The sequence below is a fragment of the Leuresthes tenuis genome, unplaced genomic scaffold (assembly GCF_036924035.1).
Source record: "Leuresthes tenuis unplaced genomic scaffold, fLeuTen1.0.hap1 SCAF_8, whole genome shotgun sequence".
NCBI classification, from domain to species: Eukaryota; Metazoa; Chordata; class Actinopteri; order Atheriniformes; family Atherinopsidae; genus Leuresthes; species Leuresthes tenuis.
The window spans coordinates 986,461-1,012,556 of record NW_027325362.1 but is presented as its reverse complement, the minus strand read 5'-3'; the positions used below and the strand labels follow the sequence as shown (position 1 = coordinate 1,012,556).

The following is a 26,096-nucleotide window of genomic DNA, read 5'->3' as shown; positions in this document are numbered from 1 at the left end:
CTTCTCTGAGCAGCGGCGGCTGCAGCCGTGTTGATGTTTCCTGTCAGCTCTGACTCCGCCCCCTCTGACAGGCCGCGAGCCGTCCATCTCCAGCGACACTCGCACCGACTCCTCCACCGACAGCTACTCGTGCCGCCAGCCCTCGCACCATGAGTCCCTGGCCAGTCACAACTCGTCCGACTCCCAGGGAACCGTCATCTGCGGCGAGCGGCCCGGCGCCTCGCTGCACGCCTCGCTCTGCAGCCTGGACTCCATAGGTACGCTTTTATGGCCTCTTTTGGGTTGAATCTCAGCTGAAATGGGTTCTGAGGCACCCTGAAATAAAAGCACTTCACCTTCACTCCACCTGTCACACGCCACTCTGTAGCCACTCACCTCATCCTGCTGTTAACGTCTGCTGCCATGCTTCTTGTTGCTAAGGCCACGCGGCGGAGGGGCACCGGTCTCTGAGGAAGGGAGGCGGGGCCGGGGATAGGAGGCGGAGCTCTAGCCGCCATCGGCGATCTAAACCCGACGGCGAAGCCCCGTCGGCTGGTTACCACAGCGAGGGTAGGCGGGGTTTGGGTCAGTTTCAGAGTCATTTAAAGCAGATTCATTTGAATTATGGCAGCAAAAGATGAAGGTTATATTTCAGCCATGAACAGGAGCTTTAAAGGGTGCTGAACAGCGCCACCTGCTGTGTGGACGCTGATGGAAGGATGTGTTGGCGGCGTTTTACGCCTCCTGCAGACTTTAACCTGCTCTGCTCAACTAAAAGGATCATTAAAAGGAAAGATTTATAGAAACCATTCTGAGGAGATGAGAACGATAGAAAAAGATGGAAAAAGATGGAAATCTTCTAAGGAAGACGTCTGTTTTCCCGTTAAGATCAAAGCTTTATTAGAGTAAAGTTTCAGTGGTTGTTTTGGGCTCTTTAAGAGATGACATCATGGTTTATTTGAGCGTGTTGTCATGGAAACGAGGCGTCCACACAGCAGGGGGGTAAGCATCTTTCATTCCTCATTCACTTCCTGTCTTCATTGCATCTTTCTGTCCTCCTGCCTCACTCCTCCTCTCCATCCTTTCTCCTCCACCCTTTCTCCTCCACCCTTTCTCCTCCATCCTCCTCTCCATCCTCCTCTCCATCCTTTGTCCTCCATCCTTTCTCCTCCATCCTTTCTCCTCCATCCTCCTCTCCATCCTTTCTCCTCCATCCTTTCTCCTCCACCCTTTCTCCTCCATCCTCCTCTCCATCCTTTCTCCTCCACCCTTTCTCCTCCATCCTCCTCTCCATCCTTTCTCCTCCACCCTTTCTCCTCCATCCTCCTCTCCATCCTTTCTCCTCCATCCTTTCTCCTCCATCCTTTCTCCTCCACCCTTTCTCCTCCATCCTCCTCTCCATCCTTTCTCATCCATCCTTTGTCCTCCATCCTTTCTCCTCCATCCTCCTCTCCATCCTTTCTCCTCCATCCTTTGTCCTCCATCCTTTCTCCTCCATCCTCCTCTCCATCCTTTCTCCTCCATCCTTTGTCCTCCATCCTTTGTCCTCCATCCTTTCTCCTCCATCCTCCTCTCCATCCTTTCTCCTCCATCCTTTCTCCTCCATCCTTTCTCCTCCATCCTTTCTCCTCCATCCTCCTCTCCATCCTTTCTCCTCAATCCTTTCTCCTCCATCCTCCTCTCCATCCTTTCTCCTCCATCCTCCTCTCCATCCTTTCTCATCCATCCTCCTCTCCATCCTTTCTCCTCCATCCTCCTCTCCATCCTTTGTCCTCCATCCTTTCTCCTCCATCCTTTCTCCTCCATCCTTTCTCCTCCATCCTCCTCTCCATCCTTTCTCCTCCATCCTTTCTCCTCCATCCTCCTCTCCATCCTTTCTCCTCCATCCTTTCTCCTCCATCCTCCTCTCCATCCTCCTCTCCATCCTTTCTCCTCCATCCTCCTCTCCATCCTTTGTCCTCCATCCTTTCTCCTCCATCCTTTCTCCTCCACCCTTTCTCCTCCATCCTCCTATCCATCCTTTCTCCTCCATCCTTTCTCCTCCATCCTTTCTCCTCCACCCTTTCTCCTCCATCCTCCTCTCCATCCTTTCTCCTCCATCCTCCTCTCCATCCTTTCTCCTCCATCCTTTCTCCTCCATCCTCCTCTCCATCCTTTCTCCTCCATCCTCCTCTCCATCCTTTCTCCTCCATCCTTTCTCCTCCATCCTTTCTCCTCCATCCTCCTCTCCATCCTTTCTCCTCCATCCTCCTCTCCATCCTCCTCTCCATCCTTTCTCCTCCATCCTCCTCTCCATCCTTTGTCCTCCATCCTTTCTCCTCCATCCTTTCTCCTCCACCCTTTCTCCTCCATCCTCCTCTCCATCCTTTCTCCTCCATCCTCCTCTCCATCCTTTCTCCTCCATCCTTTCTCCTCCATCCTTTCTCCTCCATCCTCCTCTCCATCCTTTGTCCTCCATCCTCCTCTCCATCCTTTCTCCTCCATCCATCCTCCTCTCCATCCTTTCTCCTCCATCCTCCTCTCCATCCTTTCTCCTCCATCCTCCTCTCCATCCTTTGTCCTCCATCCTTTCTCCTCCACCCTTTCTCCTCCATCCTCCTATCCATCCTTTCTCCTCCATCCTTTCTCCTCCATCCTTTCTCCTCCACCCTTTCTCCTCCATCCTCCTCTCCATCCTTTCTCCTCCATCCTCCTCTCCATCCTCCTCTCCATCCTTTGTCCTCCATCCTTTCTCCTCCATCCTTTCTCCTCCATCCTCCTCTCCATCCTTTCTCCTCCATCCTTTCTCCTCCATCCTTTCTCCTCCATCCTCCTCTCCATCCTTTCTCCTCCATCCTTTGTCCTCCATCCTTTGTCCTCCATCCTTTCTCCTCCATCCTCCTCTCCATCCTTTCTCCTCCATCCTTTCTCCTCCATCCTTTCTCCTCCATCCTCCTCTCCATCCTTTCTCCTCAATCCTTTCTCCTCCATCCTCCTCTCCATCCTTTCTCCTCCATCCTCCTCTCCATCCTTTCTCATCCATCCTCCTCTCCATCCTTTCTCCTCCATCCTCCTCTCCATCCTTTGTCCTCCATCCTTTCTCCTCCATCCTTTCTCCTCCATCCTTTCTCCTCCATCCTCCTCTCCATCCTTTCTCCTCCATCCTTTCTCCTCCATCCTCCTCTCCATCCTTTCTCCTCCATCCTCCTCTCCATCCTTTCTCCTCCATCCTTTCTCCTCCATCCTCCTCTCCATCCTCCTCTCCATCCTTTCTCCTCCATCCTCCTCTCCATCCTTTGTCCTCCATCCTTTCTCCTCCATCCTTTCTCCTCCACCCTTTCTCCTCCATCCTCCTATCCATCCTTTCTCCTCCATCCTTTCTCCTCCATCCTTTCTCCTCCACCCTTTCTCCTCCATCCTCCTCTCCATCCTTTCTCCTCCACCCTTTCTCCTCCATCCTCCTCTCCATCCTTTCTCCTCAATCCTTTCTCCTCCATCCTCCTCTCCATCCTTTCTCCTCCATCCTCCTCTCCATCCTTTCTCCTCCATCCTCCTCTACATCCTTTCTCATCCATCCTCCTCTCCATCCTCCTCTCCATCCTTTCTCCTCCATCCTCCTCTCCATCCTTTGTCCTCCATCCTTTCTCCTCCATCCTTTCTCCTCCATCCTTTCTCCTCCATCCTCCTCTCCATCCTTTCTCCTCCATCCTCCTCTCCATCCTTTCTCCTCCATCCTCCTCTCCATCCTTTCTCCTCCATCCTTTCTCCTCCATCCTTTCTCCTCCATCCTCCTCTCCATCCTTTCTCCTCCATCCTCCTCTCCATCCTCCTCTCCATCCTTTCTCCTCCATCCTCCTCTCCATCCTTTGTCCTCCATCCTTTCTCCTCCATCCTTTCTCCTCCACCCTTTCTCCTCCATCCTCCTCTCCATCCTTTCTCCTCCATCCTCCTCTCCATCCTTTCTCCTCCATCCTTTCTCCTCCATCCTTTCTCCTCCATCCTCCTCTCCATCCTTTGTCCTCCATCCTCCTCTCCATCCTTTCTCCTCCATCCATCCTCCTCTCCATCCTTTCTCCTCCATCCTCCTCTCCATCCTTTGTCCTCCATCCTTTCTCCTCCATCCTTTCTCCTCCACCCTTTCTCCTCCATCCTCCTATCCATCCTTTCTCCTCCATCCTTTCTCCTCCATCCTTTCTCCTCCACCCTTTCTCCTCCATCCTCCTCTCCATCCTTTCTCCTCCATCCTCCTCTCCATCCTTTGTCCTCCATCCTTTCTCCTCCATCCTTTCTCCTCCATCCTTTCTCCTCCATCCTCCTCTCCATCCTTTCTCCTCCATCCTTTCTCCTCCATCCTTTCTCCTCCATCCTCCTCTCCATCCTTTCTCCTCCTCCTCTCCTTCTTCACTTCTTTGTCCTTCTCCTCCCAGGAGAGACGTTAAAGGAGCAGCAGGTTCCCCGTCACCCCCCCAAACCTTCATCCTCCTCATCTTCAACCAGCCGCCTCCGAGACTTCAAGGAGACCATGAGCAACATCATCCGACCCCTGTCCTCCTCTTCCTCCTCCTCCCTGCCCGCCGCCGCCCTCCCCTCCGAGGTCACCTCCTCCCACCTCCACCCTGACGCCAGCGTTGCTCTGTGCCCCCCCGACAAACCGCAGGACTGGGAGGCCGACAGCACCAGCAGCGAGTCCAAGTGCAGCTCCTCGGGAGGAGCCGCGCCGGGGCGGTACCGACCGGCCTGGAGGCCGCGGCGGGAGGCGCTCAACATCGACACCATCTTCACCCGCGAGCGCCGCAGGCAGGCGGGCTACAGCCCCCTCGGAGGCCCCCTACCTGACGACTGTGGAGCTCCAGCAGCAGCCCAGGAGCGGGCGGCGTCCGTGGGGCCCGGCTCCGCCTGGACGCTGCCCTCCACCGCCAGCAGCTTCAGAGGAAACGGCAGCTCAGACCTGCCGCCTCCCCGGCTGATCCAGAGGATGGAGAGCGGCTACGAGAGCAGCGAGAGGAACAGCAGCAGCCCGGTCAGCCTGGACCTGAACCTGGGAGACAGGTGAGGCCTCTCAGGTGCTCTGTTGGTCACATGACCGAGTCCCACGGCTTCATCAGTAAAACCTGAAAAACGTTAAAGTTACAGGGAGTTAAAGTCCCCGAGTCTGGGCTTCGGTGTTGGAGCAACGCTGCCCCCTTCAGGAGAAGCATGAGATGACAGCATGTTTGTTAGGACGAGTTCACGTTAGCAACCGTCTCCGTTCTCCTGTACCTGCTCACATACTTCCTGTGTAGTTACCGGGGGAATCCACCAGGGGGCGCATCAGATCGGCTTTACAGGAAGCTCTGATGAATATCAACCGTCTCCGTTCTCCTGTACCTGCTCACATACTTCCTGTGTAGTTACCGGAGGAATCCACCAGGGGGCGCATCAGAAGCTCTGATAAACAGATAAAACATCAGAGAAATGATGAAAGCTGTTAAAAACAATCGATTCGCTCCGTCCAGACTTATTTATCTGGGTTTTTTCAGAGTTTCGACAGCGTTTTTAGCCCCGCCCCCTGATAGTAATGGCAGCTGCAGCTCTGAAGCACCTTATTTACCTCCGTTTTCACGGCCAGCTGCCACCGTCTCTCTCTGCATTAAATCCTGCTCTGATGAAGGAAACCTGCTGGATCTGATTAATTAGCTGAGGTTTGTTGAGCCGACTCTCTGTGCCTCTTCTCCTCAGGGAGTCCATGGCGAGGAAGCCTTCGTCCTCCTCCTCGGGGCCGGCGTGGAGGAACCTGAGGTCGAAGAGCAGCGGGTCTCTGCTGCAGGATCTGAGCTCCTCCAGCAGGGGGAGCCTCGGTACGATGTGTGAAAAGATGCAGAAGAAGAGTTTCCTCTCGCTTTTCTGTCCTCAGATCAGGAGCAGATTTCATCTTTTTATCCGATGCTGAAGCCTTTTAAAGGCTAAAAAATAAATTCTTTTTATAAGCTTCAGAGCGGCAAAGTGTTCCCAAAGCGTCTCTGAAGTGTTGAACTCAGACTGAGAGCTAAAAGCAGCAGTTTCTGTCTGAAATGAGGTCTGATCCGGTCTGTTTTCTGCCTGCGTTTAGTTGGTCTAAGTTATGTAATCGGTATCTAACGACGCGTTGTTTGGGCCGTGGTTGCAGCGCCCCCCGCAGGCCGCAGCGAGCTGGACGAGCTGCAGGAGGAGGTGCTGAAGAGGGCGAGAGAGGAGGAGCAGCAGCGGCGGCAGGAGAAGGAGCGCGAGGCGGCGCTCGGCTTCAACCCGAGACCCAGCAAGTACCTGGACCTGGACCAGCTGCAGATCCAAGGTACGAACACAGGTGGTGGAACGACTCGGGTTGATCAGCAACAGAACTGGTGTAAAAAGAGCGGCTTGGAGAGGCTCTGAGAGGTAAAGACGGGTTCAACACTCAAACAAACGGAACCAGAACCTCCCTGGGGCCCCAGCAGCTTTACAGAAGGCAGAAGCCCGATACTGAAGCTCAAATCTGAACTGAAAATTACTGACTTATTATTATTATCATCATCCATCCTTTTTCTATACCATCAATCCGTGGTCGGGTAGCGGGTCGGGCTGGAGCCTATCCCAGCAGTCATTGGGCGAAAGGACACCCTGGACGGGTCACCAGTCCATCAGGGCCACACAGAGACAAACGAGACAAACAACCACAACAGCTCACTCCTACGGACAATTTAGAGTCACCAGTTAACCTGACAGCATGTTTTTGGATGGTGGAAGCTGGAGAGAAGCCAGGAATACAGGGAGAACATGCAGACTATTATTATCATATTCATTATGATTATTATATTAATTATTATTATGATAATTATTATTATGATTATTATATTTATTATTATTATAATAATAATTATTATATTTATTATTATTATTATATTTATTATATTTATTATTATTATAGTAATTATTATATTATTAATAATAATTATTATAATTATTATATTTATTATTATAGTAATTATTATTATTATAATTATTGGGTTAATGTGGCCGAATCAGATTTGGACCACAGTCAGGATCTGAAGAATTTAATTTAATTTAATGGAAAATTCTTCACTTGCATGTCTCTCAGTCAGTCTGTGTGTGTGTGTGTGTGTGTGTGTCTCTGTGTGTGTGTGTGTGTGTGTGTGTGTGTCTCTGTGTGTGTGTGTGTGTGTGTGTGTGTGTCTCTCTGTGTGTGTGTGTGTGTTGTCAGCAGATGTGTTGAACAGCAGGAATGTTTTTCATTGAACTGCTGAAAAGGCTCAAACTCCATCACAAAAGAAAGAATGAACATGCAGAAACGCAGCTGCTGTCGAGTTTAACACTGAGTGTGTGTGTGTGTGTGTGTGTGTGTGTGTGTGTGTGTGTGTGTGTGTGTGTGTGTGTGTGTGTGTGTGTGTGTGTGTGTGTACCTGCAGGTAAAGGCGACAGCTTCGACAGGTGTGTGTCGGAGGCGGAGCTCCTGCTGGATCAGTCGGTGCGTCTGGAGCAGGCCGGCGAAGTCGCCGCTGCACTGTCGGCCGTCAACGAAGCAGTCTGTAAGCTCCTCCCACTCCCCTGGCCCCGCCCCATCTGCTCCTGGCCCCGCCCCCTCTGCTCCTGCTTAACAAAGAGACGTTCACATCTCATCCCCCTCCTGTCACACATCGGGCCATCGTCGTGGAACTCGCCTCTTTAACCACGACGCCGGCTTGATTTGTGGAACCACACGTTGATGCGGGGCTGAGGCCCCTCAGTGAGACGCTTCTTTTGTGCCTTTAAGGCGAAACTCGGGCCACGAACCCCCGACCTGCTGAGGAAAACTTTTTGTTAATCTTCGTAAAAGTTTCGCAGATCTGCCGCTTGCTTCAGCTCAGAGTTTAATGGCGTTTGGTTTTAAATCGTAGCGCTAGCTTCACCCGATAAACCCCAAAATACGTCTGGAACTGAATTTCTATTCATGTTGTTTCACTTCATTTTCAATCGTTTCCATTCAGTTTAACTAGTTTAACTAGTTTAACAGTTTTAACCCACATGAGAAGGCTCAGAACATCCTGATCATGTGACTCCGTGTCTCCGTGGTCGCGGTTTATCCTGATAAAAAGGACCAGAAGCAGCAGCTTTAACTTGGTTTCAGTTAGTTTTTTGTTTGAATTGTGTTGATTTAACATTATTTCAGATTATAATTTGACCATTTGTCCCACACGGCGCCACACCTGCCCGCTTCATGTCATCCTGTGATGAAGTTTGATTTCCTGTTTGCATCAAATCATCATAACAAGTTATTTTTCTGCATCTTTCTTTTCATTTGTGTCGTTCATTCTTTCCTTTTCCTTTCTGTTGTTTTTTTGTGTTGACACGGGACCCCCCCCCCCCCTCCCCGCTGCAGCCAAACTGCGGTCGGTGGCGGCTGAGGGCGGAGCTAGTAGTCACAGCCGACAGCAGCGCTGCATGAGGAGAGCCCGCAGCCTGCAGCAACGCATGCAACTGCAGCAGCAGCGGGACTCAGAGGCAGGCAGACAGCAACCAGAGCAGCAGGAGGAGCAGCAGCTGCAGGAACAGCCCAGGTACCACCTGCAGTCTGCTCAGCCAATCACAAGTCAGGGAGCTTCGGGCGCAGCTTTTATCGGATGATGCTGAGTGAACATGAATGAAATACACTTTATATCTGAGTGAGAGGAGAGGGTTTGTTCAAAATGTTCAAAATGTTCCAGTAAACTGATGAATGACACAAAACGCTGTGTCAGAGCCGTTAGCTCACGCAGCTAACAGGAAGTGTTTGGTCCGTTAGCTCATGCAGCTAACAGGAAGCGTTTGGCCATTAGCTCACGCAGCTAACGGGAAGTGTTTGGTCATTAGCTCATGCAGCTAACAGTGAAGTCGTTAGCTCACGCAGCTAACAGGAAGTGTTTGGTCCGTTAGCTCATGCAGCTAACAGGAAGCGTTTGGCCATTAGCTCACGCAGCTAACGGGAAGCGTTTGGCCATTAGCTCACGGAGCTAACAGGAAGTGTTTGGTCCGTTAGCTCATGCAGCTAACAGGAAGCGTTTGGCCATTAGCTCACGCAGCTAACGGGAAGTGTTTGGTCATTAGCTCATGCAGCTAACAGTGAAGTCGTTAGCTCATGCAGCTAACAGTGCCGCCATTAGCTTTTGCAGCTAACACGAAGTGTTTGGCCATTAGCTCATGCAGCTAACAGGAAGGTTTTGGCCATTAGCTCACGCAGCTAACGGGAAGTGTTTGGTCATTAGCTCATGCAGCTAACAGTGAAGTCGTTAGCTCATGCAGCTAACAGTGCCGCCATTAGCTTTTGCAGCTAACACGAAGTGTTTGGCCATTAGCTCACGCAGCTAACAGGAAGTGTTTGGTCGTTAGCTCACGCAGCTAACAGGAAGTGTTTGGTCGTTAGCTCATGCAGCTAACAGTGATGTCGTTAGCTTTTGCAGCTAACACGATGTGTTTGGCCATTAGCTCATGCAGCTAACAGGAAGTGTTTGGTCTTTAGCTCATGCAGCTAACAGGAAGTGTTTGGTCTTTAGCTCATGCAGCTAACAGGAAGTTTTTGGTCATTTGCTCATGCAGCTAACAGTGATGTCGTTAGCTTTTGCAGCTAACAGGGAGTGTTTGACTGTTAGCTCATGCAGCTATCAGTGATGTTGTTAGCTCATGCAGCTAACAGGAAGTGTTTGGTCCGTTAGCTCATGCAGCTAACAGGAAGTGTTTGGCAGTTAGCTCATGCAGCTAACAGGAAGTGTTTGGCCGTTAGCTCACGCAGCTAACAGGAAGTGTTTATATGGAAGATACCCGGGTGAAATTTAGAGAAAATGGATCAAACAAGAGAAGATGTTTTGATTCAAGTCTTTGAAGATTCAGAGGGTGAGAATTTCCCTCAGAGAGTGATTGGTCAAAGAGGGCGGGGCTTTCAACGGGTCGACCTCTGACTGAAAAACATTTTACTGATTTTCTGTTGTTTTTATGCGGATAGAATGACAGAAAAACGTGAAAAAGATCATAAGTTTGAACACAGAAAAGGTTCAAAAAAGAAAAGAAAAACGTGGAAATGTGTTCATAATCCAGTGATTCCCGCAGTGATGTCATCACCCTGTTAGGTGATTAATTCACTCCCTCCTTAAACTCTGGGTCCAGTTTCACTTCATCTCTGATTGTTTTTAATCTGCAGCCTGTGGGAACATCGATGTTCCTTTAATAAATGTGAAGGTCTGATGGCGGGTCGAACCCCGTGGAGCAAAACGACCCTGAATGGCGCCGTGACGGCCACATTGTGTTCGATGTTTCGACCTCGGTGTTTGAAGCTCTCCGTCTCCGTCTCTCTGCAGTGAAAAGCCTCTCCCGCTCAGAGTACTTCTGACACACATTCAGGACGACCAATCAGCTGACGGTCTGGATCAACAGGCCCCGCCTCCCACCTCCTGCATTGTTAAGCCCCTCCCTCCCAAAGCAAGCTTGGTGTCTGACCCCGCCCCCTGCGCTGCAGCCTCTACAGCTTCTCTTGGGGAGGACAGCAGGAACGGCGGCCCCTGCTCTCGAGTCGGGAAACCCCTTTGTAACTCCATGTCCCTCCCTGCTCTGTGTGTGGACGCTTCCCCGGGAGATTTGGCTCCTCCCCCTCTACCTGAGGAGGTGGATCTCTCTGTCCAGTGGGCCAGAACATCGCCTGTCTCCATCCCAGCCAGGCCGCGTTCCCGAACCCCATCGCCATGTCACCTGATGGTCGAACAGGAGCCATTTTACACTAGACATCCTCAGGCCACGCCCCCTGCGCATAGCCCCGCCACACCATTAGCCCCTCCCCCTTCCACCTACCCAATCAGGAACTGGTCCTGCTTAAACCCGGACCAACCTGATGTGGATTCCCCACCTCTCGGGTCACCCTTTTACGCACCCCTAGACTCCCCCTCCAACGCCCCCCTGGCGAGCCGACCCGGTCAGACGCCCCCTGCGCCGCCCAGCCGAGACTACAGAGCGACCCTGCCGGTGGAGCGCTGGGCAGAAAACGTCAACAGATACTACGGCTCCCAGAATGCAGCGGCAGGGGGAGCGGTGCCGGGGGAGGAGCTCTCGGAGCTGGAAACGCTGTACCAGGCCAGCCTGCTTGCTCCCAGCATGCACCGGGGCAACCGTGGAGTCAGTCCGCAGCCAGCTGCCAGTAAACCAGGTGAGAACAGCAGGTTCAGAGGCTCCTCCCACTCTGTATGGAGCTCCGAAACTGCCAAAATCTGAGATAAATACACAAACTTATAAATAGCCAAAAACACAAGTTTATATGATAATAAATAGATAATTAATTTAATGTAGAATGTAAAATAAATATTTTTTTCTGCTTTGATTTTAAAATGCACTTAATCACAATTTTGTTTATTTTTTAACTAGAATATATTTAATTTCTTTCTTTGTTTATTTTCAACTCCAAATTATATATTTTCTTTTGTTTCAATTCCTGCATTTAGTTTAATTTTTATAATTTAGATGTTTTTACTAATGTGTTATTTCCCTTTTTTCCTTTTTACACTGAATGTAAAAAAAATTATTTATAAATAAAATAAAGTTAATTAAAATTGTTTTGTGAAATCAAAATGAAATGTAAAAAATATTTGCATTTCACATTAAATTAAATTAATTTTGCTTTATGTAATTTTTGTTTATTTTTAGTCACATTTATCATCATTTAAACTCATTAATTTAGAGATTTTTGTATTTATTTCAGATTTTGGCACTTTCAGTCCTCCGTACTTAGTGTACTTGTTTCCACGATGTTCCAACTTCAGTCCCTGAAACACTTACAATGATTCTGTCTGTTTGGGGGAAAAGTTCAGATTATCGGCTTTAAATATGTTATATGTTTATTATTTATTTACCCCTACTGTAGGTAATACCTTTCATGCAGGGGGTTTGAACCCAGGTCTCACACACTGAAGGTGGCAATCACACCACGACACTATCCAGCCCCACACGTTCATACAGACATGTTAACAAATGTTCATACAAACATATAATCACACGTTTATACGTACATACAATCACACATGTTCATGTTTATATACACGTGCAGCGGCGCAAAAAGTGAGTATGCACTACCAGTAATCTGAGTACTGAAATCTCAGTAATCCAATTACTGTAATCTGATTACTTTTATTACAGCAATAAGATTATAGTAATCTAAGTAATCTGATTACTCGAGTAAAAGTAATCTGATTACAGTAATCATATTCCTGAAGTAAAAGTAATCAGATTACAGTAATCTGATTACTTTAGTGAAAGTAATCTCACTACAGTAATCTGAGTACTTTAGTGAAAGTAATCTCACTACAGTAATCTGATTACTTTAGTAAAAGTAATCTTACTACAGTAATCTGATTACTTTAGTAAAAGTAATCTTACTACAGTAATCTGATTACTTTAGTGAAAGTAATCTTACTACAGTAATCTGATTACTTTAGTAAAAGTAATCTGACTACAGTAAACAGGAAGTTACTGTAATCTGATTACTTATACACGTAAAATAACACGTTCATTCACACACATGTTGTTTATGTATGTTTATGTTTATGCATTTAGCAGACGCTTTTATCCAAAGCCACTTACAGGTAGGCATGAAAGGTGAGGGGGTCTTGCCTAAGGACCCCTACTTTAGGTAACACCTTTCATGCAGGGGGTTTGAACCCAGGTCTCCCACACAGAAGGTGGCAATGATACTACTACTACTGCTTTCGGTGAGACATTGATGTGAGTTTTAGGAACATCTGGAGTCCTGCTGTACTTCTTCAGTCCAGCTGGGTGCAGATCCTTCTTTGCCTCTTTAAATGTGACATGGGGCCTAACACAGAACCCTGTGGAACACCTACTTTGACTGACTCCATTTCACAGCTTATTTATCACGTTGTTGAGCTGTTTTTTATCTGCTTTAAGAGTGAATGATGTCAACACTGTGGGTGCAGGTGTGAGGAGGATGCCTTCAGGACCCGGACGGTCCAAAACGCCGACTGCAGAGATCGAGAGATTCGCCTACAGAGCTCCGGTCACACCTGTGCAGAAGGTATGGCTGACAGGAAACAGCTGAGCTGTACAGTAGCTCATCGTTATCGTGTGATTTCTGAGGTCCTCACAAACGTGTGGAAACGTCTTGATCTGCTCAAACCTTTCAGGGGGAAACAAAACGTCTTTAAATAAAGTTTTGCTCGCTCTTTCTCTGCAGCCGCCGCCGTCTGCTGAGGACGAGAGCTACAGCGCCGAAAACCTGCGCCGCCTCGCTCGCAGTCTGAGTGCAACCGGCATCGGGTCGCGACCGCCCAACCCGTCACACAGCTGCGTAAGTGCTTCAAGAAAGGTTTAAAAACTCCTAAAAGAGTTGGAGCACATTCACCTTTTCTGATGAAACTTTGGTCCAAACTGAACTCAGTGAAGCTCCAGAAACTAAAGCTGCATTTGAAGCCTCCATTTTGTGTAAAACTCCTTCTTCCTGCTCCTGGGAGCAGATATCAGGGCGTCTGAAGTCACCAGCAGGTGTAACACAACCCTGGGATTCATCTAGTTCCCTTTGTTTGAACACAACCTCTGATTTATTTCTTCCTTTAGCAGCAGCTAACGCTAACAGCTTAGCTAATGAAGATGACGTACACCAACTTCTAAGGAGTTACTGCTGCTCCTTTCTGAAAGATGAACATTATTGTTCCCACATTACTTTGTTAACTGAAGCTAACGCTAACAGCTAAGCTAATGAAGATAAGTTATTGCTGTTCCTTTCTGAAAGATGAACATTATTGTTCCCACATTACTTTGTTAGCTGAAGCTTTCTAGCTGAACGGTTCCGTTCTGTAACTCAGACAACCTGCAGCTGTGTTTAAGGTGTGTTTCCAACACAACACCGGTCCTCTCCTCACTCTCGCTGTGTTAACGTTACATTATCGGCATGTTTCTGATAAAGATGGAGGTCTCCAGGTACAACTGTTTAATGAGGTTAATATATCCAAAATGTTTAAACGCAGTAATTAACGGTTCACATGCATTACTACGAGTTACGCTGTGCACATCTCCGGCTTGGTCCATTACTGTTGGTGAGAAAGCATTGTTTGCTAGCATCTGCTGCTAACTTACAGCTAACTACTAACTTACACCTAACTGCTAACATACAGCTAACTGCTAACTTACAGCTAACTGCCAACTTACAGCTAACTGCTAACTTACAGCTAACTGCCAACTTACAGCTAACTGCCAACTTACAGCTAACTGCTAGCTTACAGCTAACTGCCAACTTACAGCTAACTGTTAACTTACAGCTAACTGCTAATTTACAGCTAACTGCCAACTTACAGCTAACTGCCAACTTCCAGCTAACTGCTAGCTTACAGCTAACTGCCAACTTACAGCTAACTGTTAACTTACAGCTAACTGCTAATTTACAGCTAACTGCCAACTTACAGCTAACTGCTAACTTACAGCTAACTGTTAACTTACAGCTAACTGCTAACTTACAGCTAACTGTTAACTTACAGCTAACTGCCAACTTACAGCTAACTGTTAACTTACAGCTAACTGCCAACTTACAGCTAACTGTTAACTTACAGCTAACTGCTAATTTACAGCTAACTGCCAACTTACAGCTAACTGCTAACTTACAGCTAACTGTTAACTTACAGCTAACTGCCAACTTACAGCTAACTGTTAACTTACAGCTAACTGCTAATTTACAGCTAACTGCCAACTTACAGCTAACTGCTAACTTACAGCTAACTGCCAACTTACAGCTAACTGTTAACTTACAGCTAACTGCTAACTTACAGCTTCATTAGGTCTGAACTCTCCACAGCAGCATGGCAGCGTAACGTCCATAAACACACCTGAACTCCTCAGCCAGCGGACAGAAACTAACGACTAAGCAACAACTCCAGTTAAATCTGATATAAATCTTTGTTTCATATCATCTCAATAAGACCTCAGAAAATGGTCAAATTGCTAAAAACGAGTTGAATAAAAGCTGAGTTGAGTTTGGAATAAACTGACATCAGTTTTCAGCTGTGAGTGAGGTGAAAATGTCTCCATTAAAGCGTCCTGAGGCAGCAGCCATCTTGTGTTCAGCCCTCAGGCGCCGCCTCAGGCCGCCACATTAATCATTGATCAGACTCCTGCCGTTAGCTCGCTGCTGATCCCAACAGACAGCTGAGCTGATGTTTAACCGTTTGACTTCAGGAAGCTTTAAACTGGGCTCATTCAGTCAGAAACACAACCAGCATGTTTCACCACATTTTTTGTGATTTTTGTTGCTTGTTTTCAGTTTGCCCTTCATCATGTTAACGGTTTTTACTCCTCTTCATCCTCCTCTTCTTTTACTCTTCATTCTTTGTCATCTTTCCACTCACTTTATCTCCATCCTGAAGGACCCCCCTGTGTCCCGGCCCCCCCTCAGACACTCAGACTTCCACTCCTCCTCCTCCTCCCTTCTCCTCCGTCGCCCCAGCACCTCCTCCCTGCACCTCCCGTCCTCCTTCACAGCAGATCACTCCTCCCTCCAACCCCGACACCACGGCCCCTCAGCTCCACAGCACCCCCACATGCAGACATCACGGCCCCCGGGCTCTGGGCCCGCCTCCTGGGGACACTCAGGTAACCTGCTGGCCCTTCACCTCCACCCTCACCTCCACTCTGCTCCTTCAGGGTGTCGGAGGTCCTTCATTAGCCTCACATCATTTTTACTTTGGTTTCACATCAGAAATGGTTTTATGGTCCCAGCCTGGTCGAGTTCAGCAGGAAGTCTGGACTCTGAGGAGGTCCAAAAGTATTTATTCTTTATTTATTCCATGTTGGAGCAGATTCAGTTCGATGAGCCTGAGAGCGGTTTGATTAGAGCAGGATAAACATCACAAAGAGCTTCGAACGAAAAGCTGAAACATAGAAACCGAAGTTTGAAAAGATGAGTTTTTAGCTGCTTTAGAAAACAGGCCCTGATCACGGGGCCTCGGGCCCCTGATCACGCGACCTCGGGCCCTTGATCACGCAACTTCGGGCCCCTGATCACGCGACCTCGGGCCCCTGATCACGCGACCTCGGGCCCTTGATCACGCAACTTCGGGCCCTTTATCACGCAACCTCGGGCCCTTGATCACGCCACCTCTGGCCTTTGATCACGCGACATAGTGCCCATGATCACGGGACCTCGGGCCCCTGATCACGCGACCTCGGGCCCCTGATCACGCGACCTCGGGCCCTTGATCACGCAACTTCGGGCCCTTTATCACGCAACCTCGTGCCCCTGATCACGCCACCTCTGGCCTTTGATCACGCGACATAGTGCCCATGATCACGGGACCTCGGGCCCATGATCACGCGACCTCGGGCCTTTGATCACGTGACCTCGGGGACCTTCTGGGGACGTATGGATGGAAAAGTTATGTTTATGCATTTAGCCGACACTTTAATCCAAAGCGACTTACACAGGTAGGGTAAGAGGGTCTTGCCTCAGGACCCCCTCACTGGAGGTAATACCTTTTTACAGGGGATTTGTACCCAGGTCACCCACATGAAAGGTGGTTCCCACTCAGTCCTCCTCCAGGTTCTCTGGTGTGTCCATGCAGAGCTCTAAAAGTCCAAACCAGGATCTTAAAGTGGACTCTGAAGCTGATTATTATTAAGTGAACAGAATCCAATAATCCAGAGCTGGTGGAATAAATGCAGGAAGAAGAGTTTCCAGCTCAGAGCGGGACTCAAAGGGACTGAACTGTGAAATATTTCTGAAGAGATAAAAACAGGAGAAGCAGAGATTTGACACGAGCATCCGAAGTGAAAGCTGAGAGGAAAGTTAGCCCAAGGTTCCTGATGGAAGATTTATTATAAAGTATTTCCCTGAAGGAGAATAAACGTCTAATTTTACAGGCCAACCAGCAAATATTTGGGTTTCTTTAGTCCAGCCTCCTCCATCTGTATCTCAGCCTAACCTCAGATGCATTCACTGCACCTCAGAAATGGGAAGTTGGAACTCTTCTGCTCATGTTTTTTTGCTTTATTTCAACATCAAATCAAATTTATGCATAAAAGCACATTTAAAACAACCACAGCTGAGATCTAAACCCAGGAAATATGATGCTGTTCATTCAGAATACGACTTCAGGTTGGAAAGATACATGATGTAACAAACCAGGACTTCTTCAGGTGTCTACAAACGTACCCAAAGCTGCATCCGTCCCATACAGCTGAATCAGAAGAAGAATCCTCTCTGTGTTCGGAGCTGAGTGAGGAAACCTCGCTGTGGTTTAAGCTCAGTGGGCTGAGAAGGATCTGATCTGAGATTTCATAACGAATTGACAGTGAAGGCATCCTCTGGGATTCACTCAGCTGTCTGTTATTATATTTGGGAAATCAGAAGAAAACTGCATACAAAAGACCAACTTCTACTAAAGATTCTCCTTTAAAGTCTTTTCTAAGAAGCACAAACAAGAGAAAGAGAAAAAATGACCTCCTTAAAAAGTAAAACAGAGACATTTAACTGGCTGAAAAGGCTCGATTTCCCTTATTAAGTAACCTCGACCGGCTAAAAGCAGGGGCTCAGAGGCTCAATAATAATGAATGATGATGAATAATAAATGAGCTAATACAGCTCCACCAGGTTTAATGTTTAATATCCAGACAGGAGGATTTATTTACCTCCCAATATAACTCCATTTATATTAACAGAGAGATGAAATAATGAATTATGGAGCAGGCGGGAAAATGTTGAAGAAAAGGAACAAAACACTGACAGCAGAGTCTTTGGAAGACGAGCTGTTCAGACACAGGTTTTATTTAAAAAGAGCTGGCAAAGAAAAGGAAGGAAAAGATTAATCTTCATCACTACGCACCAGATCTATTAAAGAGGTGGTAGGAGGATGTGGAGATCAATGAATTCAGTTCAGCATGTTTTAATCTGACTCCTGATTGGTGTTCTTTCATTTTTTAATGCACCATCAGTTCAGCTCTCAGGTTATTTACTGCCTGCTCTCTCTTTAATAACGAGCTCTCAGGTTATTTACTGCCTGCTCTCTCTTAAATAACGAGCTCTCAGGTTATTTACTGCCTGCTCTCTCTTTAATAACGAGCTCTCAGATTATTTACTGCCTGCTCTCTCTTTAATAACGAGCTCTGAGCTCTCAGGTTATTTACTGCCTGCTCTCTCTTTAATAACGAGCTCTGAGCTCTCAGGTTATTTACTGCCTGCTCTCTCTTTAATAACGAGCTCTCAGGTTATTTACTGCCTGCTCTCTCTTTACTAACGAGCTCTCAGGTTATTTACTGCCTGCTCTCTCTTTAATAACGAGCTCTCAGGTTATTTACTGCCTGCTCTCTCTTTACTAACGAGCTCTCAGGTTATTTACTGCCTGCTCTCTCTTTAATAACGAGCTCTCAGGTTATTTACTGCCTGCTCTCTCTTTAATAACGAGCTCTCAGGTTATTTACTGCCTGCTCTCTCTTTAATAACGAGCTCTGAGCTCTCAGGTTATTTACTGCCTGCTCTCTCTTTAATAACGAGCTCTCAGGTTATTTACTGCCTGCTCTCTCTTTAATAACGAGCTCTGGGCTCTCAGGTTATTTACTGCCTGCTCTCTCTTTAATAACGAGCTCTGAGCTCTCAGGTTATTTACTGCCTGCTCTCTCTTTAATAACGAGCTCTCAGGTTATTTACTGCCTGCTCTCTCTTTAATAACGAGCTCTCAGGTTATTTACTGCCTGCTCTCTCTTTAATAACGAGCTCTCAGGTTATTTACTGCCTGCTCTCTCTTTAATAACGAGCTCTCAGGTTATTTACTGCCTGCTCTCTCTTTAATAACGAGCTCTGAGCTCTCAGGTTATTTACTGCCTGCTCTCTCTTTAATAACGAGCTCTGAGCTCTCAGGTTATTTACTGCCTGCTCTCTCTTTAATAACGAGCTCTCAGGTTATTTACTGCCTGCTCTCTCTTTAATAACGAGCTCTCAGGTTATTTACTGCCTGCTCTCTCTTTAATAACGAGCTCTGAGCTCTCAGGTTATTTACTGCCTGCTCTCTCTTTAATAACGAGCTCTGAGCTCTCGGGTTATTTACTGCCTGCTCTCTCTTTAATAACGAGCTCTGAGCTCTCAGGTTATTTACTGCCTGCTCTCTCTTTAATAACGAGCTCTAGGGTTATTTACTGCCTGCTCTCTCTTTAATAACGAGCTCTCAGGTTATTTACTGCCTGCTCTCTCTTTAATAACGAGCTCTGAGCTCTCGGGTTATTTACTGCCTGCTCTCTCTTTAATAACGAGCTCTGAGCTCTCGGGTTATTTACTGCCTGCTCTCTCTTTAATAACGAGCTCTCAGGTTATTTACTGCCTGCTCTCTCTTTAATAACGAGCTCTCAGGTTATTTACTGCCTGCTCTCTCTTTAATAACGAGCTCTGAGCTCTCAGGTTATTTACTGCCTGCTCTCTCTTTAATAACGAGCTCTCAGGTTATTTACTGCCTGCTCTCTCTTTAATAACGAGCTCTGAGCTCTCAGGTTATTTACTGCCTGCTCTCTCTTTAATAACGAGCTCTGAGCTCTCAGGTTATTTACTGCCTGCTCTCTCTTTAATAACGAGCTCTGAGCTCTCAGGTTATTTACTGCCTGCTCTCTCTTTAATAACGAGCTCTGAGCTCTCAGGTTATTTACTGCCTGCTCTCTCTTTAATAACGAGCTCTCAGGTTATTTACTGCCTGCTCTCTCTTTAATAACGAGCTCTGAGCTCTCAGGTTATTTACTGCCTGCTCTCTCTTTAATAGCGAGCTCTCAGATTATTTACTGCCTGCTCTCTCTTTAATAACGAGCTCTCAGGTTATTTACTGCCTGCTCTCTCTTTAATAACGAGCTCTCGGGTTATTTACTGCCTGCTCTCTCTTTAATAACGAGCTCTGAGCTCTCGGGTTATTTACTGCCTGCTCTCTCTTTAATAACGAGCTCTCAGGTTATTTACTGCCTGCTCTCTCTTTAATAACGAGCTCTCAGGTTATTTACTGCCTGCTCTCTCTTTAATAACGAGCTCTGAGCTCTCGGGTTATTTACTGCCTGCTCTCTCTTTAATAACGAGCTCTCAGGTTATTTACTGCCTGCTCTCTCTTTAATAACGAGCTCTCAGGTTATTTGCTGCCTGCTCTCTCTTTAATAACGAGCTCTCAGGTTATTTACTGCCTGCTCTCTCTTTAATAACGAGCTCTCAGGTTATTTACTGCCTGCTCTCTCTTTAATAACGAGCTCTCAGGTTATTTACTGCCTGCTCTCTCTTTAATAACGAGCTCTGAGCTCTCAGGTTATTTACTGCCTGCTCTCTCTTTAATAACGAGCTCTCAGGTTATTTACTGCCTGCTCTCTCTTTAATAACGAGCTCTCAGGTTATTTACTGCCTGCTCTCTCTTTAATAACGAGCTCTGAGCTCTCAGGTTATTTACTGCCTGCTCTCTCTTTAATAACGAGCTCTCAGGTTATTTACTGCCTGCTCTCTCTTTAATAACGAGCTCTCAGGTTATTTACTGCCTGCTCTCTCTTTAATAACGAGCTCTGAGCTCTCAGGTTATTTACTGCCTGCTCTCTCTTTAATAACGAGCTCTCGGGTTATTTACTGCCTGCTCTCTCTTTAATAACGAGCTCTGAGCTCTCAGGTTATTTACTGCCTGCTCTCTCTTTAATAACGAGCTCTGAGCTCTCAGGTTATTTACTGCCTGCTCTCTCTTTAATAACGAGCTCTGAGCTCTCAGGTTATTTACTGCCTGCTCTCTCTTTAATAACGAGCTCTCAGGTTATTTACTGCCTGCTCTCTCTTTAATAACGAGCTCTCAGGTTATTTACTGCCTGCTCTCTCTTTAATAATGAGCTCTCGGGTTATTTACTGCCTGCTCTCTCTTTAATAACGAGCTCTCAGGTTATTTACTGCCTGCTCTCTCTTTAATAACAGCTCTGAGCTCTCGGGTTATTTACTGCCTGCTCTCTCTTTAATAACGAGCTCTGAGCTCTCAGGTTATTTACTGCCTGCTCTCTCTTTAATAACGAGCTCTGAGCTCTCAGGTTATTTACTGCCTGCTCTCTCTTTAATAACGAGCTCTCAGGTTATTTACTGCCTGCTCTCTCTTTAATAACGAGCTCTCAGGTTATTTACTGCCTGCTCTCTCTTTAATAACGAGCTCTCGGGTTATTTACTGCCTGCTCTCTCTTTAATAACGAGCTCTCAGGTTATTTACTGCCTGCTCTCTCTTTAATAACGAGCTCTCAGGTTATTTACTGCCTGCTCTCTCTTTAATAACGAGCTCTCAGGTTATTTACTGCCTGCTCTCTCTTTAATAACGAGCTCTCAGGTTATTTACTGCCTGCTCTCTCTTTAATAACGAGCTCTCAGGTTATTTACTGCCTGCTCTCTCTTTAATAACGAGCTCTCAGGTTATTTACTGCCTGCTCTCTCTTTAATAACGAGCTCTGAGCTCTCGGGTTATTTACTGCCTGCTCTCTCTTTAATAACGAGCTCTCAGGTTATTTACTGCCTGCTCTCTCTTTAATAACGAGCTCTCAGGTTATTTACTGCCTGCTCTCTCTTTAATAACAGCTCTGAGCTCTCGGGTTATTTACTGCCTGCTCTCTCTTTAATAACGAGCTCTCAGGTTATTTACTGCCTGCTCTCTCTTTAATAACGAGCTCTCAGGTTATTTACTGCCTGCTCTCTCTTTAATAACGAGCTCTGAGCTCTCGGGTTATTTACTGCCTGCTCTCTCTTTAATAACGAGCTCTGAGCTCTCAGGTTATTTACTGCCTGCTCTCTCTTTAATAACGAGCTCTGAGCTCTCAGGTTATTTACTGCCTGCTCTCTCTTTAATAACGAGCTCTCAGGTTATTTACTGCCTGCTCTCTCTTTAATAACGAGCTCTCAGGTTATTTACTGCCTGCTCTCTCTTTAATAACGAGCTCTCAGGTTATTTACTGCCTGCTCTCTCTTTAATAACGAGCTCTGAGCTCTCGGGTTATTTACTGCCTGCTCTCTCTTTAATAACGAGCTCTCAGGTTATTTACTGCCTGCTCTCTCTTTAATAACGAGCTCTCAGGTTATTTACTGCCTGCTCTCTCTTTAATAACGAGCTCTCAGGTTATTTACTGCCTGCTCTCTCTTTAATAACGAGCTCTGAGCTCTCAGGTTATTTACTGCCTGCTCTCTCTTTAATAACGAGCTCTGAGCTCTCAGGTTATTTACTGCCTGCTCTCTCTTTAATAACGAGCTCTGAGCTCTCAGGTTATTTACTGCCTGCTCTCTCTTTAATAACGAGCTCTCGGGTTATTTACTGCCTGCTCTCTCTTTAATAACGAGCTCTCAGGTTATTTACTGCCTGCTCTCTCTTTAATAACGAGCTCTGAGCTCTCGGGTTATTTACTGCCTGCTCTCTCTTTAATAACGAGCTCTGAGCTCTCAGGTTATTTACTGCCTGCTCTCTCTTTAATAACGAGCTCTGAGCTCTCAGGTTATTTACTGCCTGCTCTCTCTTTAATAACGAGCTCTCAGGTTATTTACTGCCTGCTCTCTCTTTAATAACGAGCTCTCAGGTTATTTACTGCCTGCTCTCTCTTTAATAACGAGCTCTATTACAGATTACTAAATTACAGATGATTGATATTTGTTGACTTGCACTGACCTCTGCCTCTCCCCCCCCACAGGAGCGGCCCTCCAGCACCCTTTTCTGGTTGTGTCTGACCGGGCTCCGCCTCTCTCAGGTCAAAGCCTTCACAGCGTTGCGCTGAATTACGGGACTCTTCCTCGGGCTCCTCGCCGTCCCCCAGCTCCCGCCGCCTCCTCCCTCCCCAGACCCTGGGGCGGTCCCGCTCCGGCGGGTCAGCAGAGTCTCTACGCCACCCTGGTCCACCCTCGCCGCCCTGCCCACGCCAATGGCCACTCCCGGCAGCCGTCGCTGCCGGCTGATGCCGGCAGGAGTGTCGGTTACGCTTCGCAGCCTGTCAGGGTGTCAGCTGATGCCCCCGGCCGACCTCGGCGCCTGGACGTCCCCCCAGAGAGCGACTGGCGCCGGGACGCTGACTACAGGACCTTGCGCTCCGCTCGCCACCCACAGCCCCTCCAGCGCAGCGACAGAGGCCCCCGCAGGGGCCCCCAGCTCTGCTCGCTGTGCCAGCAGCTTCCTGCCGAGCCGCCGCGCCCCTACTGCTCGTCCTGCGGCGCTTACGTAGCTCGCTTTCGGCCGACACAGTGAGCGATCCGGACGTCTTAGAGCCGTCATCACGAGGGATTCTGGTTCTGCTGCAGGTTTGCAGCGTGATGACGGAGGATGATGTCATCGGTGGAGACGAATTACATCACAAGATCGCCGATTTGGACCCAAAACAAACGAAAAGCTCCGACAGAGTCCAGAGCAGCCGATGAACTCTGGAGGAGAAGAAGAAGAAGAAGAAGAAGAAGAAGAAGAGCCGGCTGCTCAGCTGCTTCTCGTCTCTGAGCTGCAACACGTTTTCAGCATTATTATTCCTTATTTCCATCATCAGAGGTCAAAGAAAACCTTAGAATTTCTTCACTTTTGTGTGAAAATGTACTTTTTGAACATTAATTCAATCGAGAAACTGAAGCACAGAGAACATGGGACAGTTTTTAACTCTTGTTTGATGAGCTTTGGTGTTGAATCAGGATGGAAATCAGCTGGATTCAGTGTTGCATCCTTTAAGATTTGGTACAACTAAAGCTGGAACTGCTTTAATTTAGAGAATCCTTTCCTTATGTGACAAAGAAACTTCATCTGGAAGGAAACATTTATTTAACTAACTGCTTATTATTCAGTTTTATCTGGAGAATCGGAGCTGATTGGCTGAATGTGGACGGTGTAAAAGTGTGAGAAACACATCAGTTTGGCTCAGAGGTTCATTTCAGCAGCGATAAACAAACTGCAGCTGGTTTTAATTTGGTTTAAACGTAACGAGGAACTTTAAGAACCTAAATTCAGCAGATTTACAGGTTTATTTTCAATCTTCTACAACATTTTTACGTTAATGTTCACAAATTGTATTACTCTCCTTGCGTTTTACAGTCCTGCTGCGGTCTCTGTCCGTTTCTGTCTGAAACGCTCTGTTTTGGCTCCTGTCTCTTTAAGAGACCCCCCCCCAGGAGGCCCAGTCTGCCCTGATTGGTCAAACATTCGTGGGGTTGTGGTTCAGACCTTTAAAACAATCAAAGCTGAGTAAATAAGAACAGAATCTGGCATCTTTTAGTGATTCTTTGAAAGGTTTGTTTAGCTTCTCTTTGCTCTGTCCAACACACCTGGAGACCTGAACAGGTGGAGTTCAGGTGGAGTTCAGGTGGAGTTCAGGTGGAGTTCAGGTGAAGGAAAGTGAAGAAGGGAACGTTCTCTTGTCCTGGTTCTGGTTCCACCGCCAGAGCTGCAGCTTCCACCTCTTGGAAAGCTCAAGGTTTCGTTATTTTCTGCCATTTTCATGGGATTCTCATTTAAATTCTCTAAAGACTTCTGCTTCTAACAGCTTTTTTCCACATAATAATGAATCTGTTTTTGTTTTGCATCACCAGTAAGTAACCAATCAGTGAAGAGTAAAAAATGCATCTATTGTAACAGCCTTTGATCTTATGGATAATTCAAATTCAATCAAATCAATCAACTTTCAGCTGGAAATCGATGTTAAACCAACAGTTGCTGCCCTCTGGTGGTGAGGTTTGAGATTGCAAGCATTTAAAGTATTTTTCTACATTAATAACAGCATTTAAAAAACAAGCCAAACTATTAACTTTTCTTTTCCGCCTTAATTTATCCTGAAATATCTTTTCTTCTTTGACCAAGTCGACTCCGGCGCAGTTTTTACATTAAAACTTACATTAATCATGATTAAAAGTCGGATCTCAGCGGCTCTGAGACCATAAAACACCACCTTTAGATACTTTTCCTCCCAGCTGAACCTCAGTTCGGTCCGTTTCTCCCCGCTGGCTGCTGCAGCTTTCAGGTCTCGAGTCTTGGTTTAAATGCAGGTTCTGGTTTTAGCTCGGCTGATCGGTTCCAGAAACAGTAAATAAGTCATCGTCACACAGTAAAGAGCAGCTGAGGAAGCAGGAAGTAGAGCCGGCTGCTGTATATTTTGTAGGCTTGTAGCTGTTCTAGATGAATCCGGATATACTCGCCTCCCGTTTGGCATGTGCAGCCTTCTCCTGTTCTAGAGGACTTTAGACCCAAACTGAAGCTTGCTTTTCCAGAGTTGCAGCTAATATTTAGCATGTTTCTTTAGCCTCGGTGTCGTGTATTTTTACCGTAACGACGACATCTGCAGATCCTCGTAGCGCGGCGACGCCGCCGACTCTGAAGTGTTGAAGGTAGCTTTTCCTTTGCTGTCCTGGTCTTTGGTTGTGGGAGGAGCTTCAGCGTTTTCCAGCTCTGCTCAGATGAAGAACGTCCTGCAGCCGGTTGTTCTTCATCCTGTTTTTGGCTTTTTTTTGCTTTGCCAGAGTTATTTTTTGATTTTGGGTAAATTTTGATGCTTATTTTTCTACACTGTAGACTTCAGAGAGATGATGATGATTAAAATGTTTAATGGAAAAGTTTCGAGGCTCAGATGGTTATTAAACATGTTTTTCTGTGATATTTGTCTATATTTCTGATTTTTACACATGAAAAGATGGAAAAAGGTTCAGAATCAGCAGATGCTTTTGGCCCCAAGCTGCAAAGACACAAACGCACACATGGTCCCCACAAGTAGTGATGGGCAGGAACGCGTTAGAAGTAACGTGTAAAAAGTAAAAAAAGTAAAAAATTCCACCTCCAATCTGAGCACCAAGCCGGCACAGAAATGTGAACCGAAGAGCGACAGAACTTCATGCCGCTGAGCCGAAGAAGCTTGACATACAGACTCAACCTGCCGCAGAGAAAGTCATTTGCAGGATGCCTTGGTCAAACACACGGTCCCCAGAGATAATAATACGACATAATGGTTATTAGGTTTATTATTAAGCTGTTATGTCAATTTATACAATTGTATATGATGGAATATGCAGAAAGAATAGAATTAGCAAACACACGGTCCCCACAAGACACTTAAACAAACACACGGTCCCCACAAGACACATAAACAAACACACGGTCCCCACAAGACACATAAACAAACACACGGTCCCCACAAGACACATAAACAAACACACGGTCCCC

General features: G+C 46.9%; 1 protein-coding gene across 5 annotated transcripts in view; it reads left to right on the top strand.

Moving 5' to 3' along the window:
• usp54a (ubiquitin specific peptidase 54a) overlaps window positions 1–23,389 on the top strand; it is a 61,112-nt gene extending 37,723 nt beyond the window's left edge. Inside the window, exons 11-22 of one of the 5 annotated variants that reach the window (XM_072390446.1) lie at window positions 72–257; window positions 421–549; window positions 4,386–5,007; window positions 5,677–5,795; window positions 6,104–6,268; window positions 7,380–7,499; window positions 8,330–8,507; window positions 10,278–11,116; window positions 12,897–12,994; window positions 13,154–13,267; window positions 15,333–15,558; window positions 22,609–23,389. In XM_072390446.1, the coding sequence (XP_072246547.1) occupies window positions 72–257; window positions 421–549; window positions 4,386–5,007; window positions 5,677–5,795; window positions 6,104–6,268; window positions 7,380–7,499; window positions 8,330–8,507; window positions 10,278–11,116; window positions 12,897–12,994; window positions 13,154–13,267; window positions 15,333–15,558; window positions 22,609–23,156 (3,344 nt within the window). In that variant the 3' untranslated portion in view covers window positions 23,157–23,389. The other 4 variants (XM_072390447.1, XM_072390448.1, XM_072390449.1 and 1 more) reach the window with 4 other exon arrangements.
• Window positions 23,390–26,096: the final 2,707 nt, after the last annotated feature.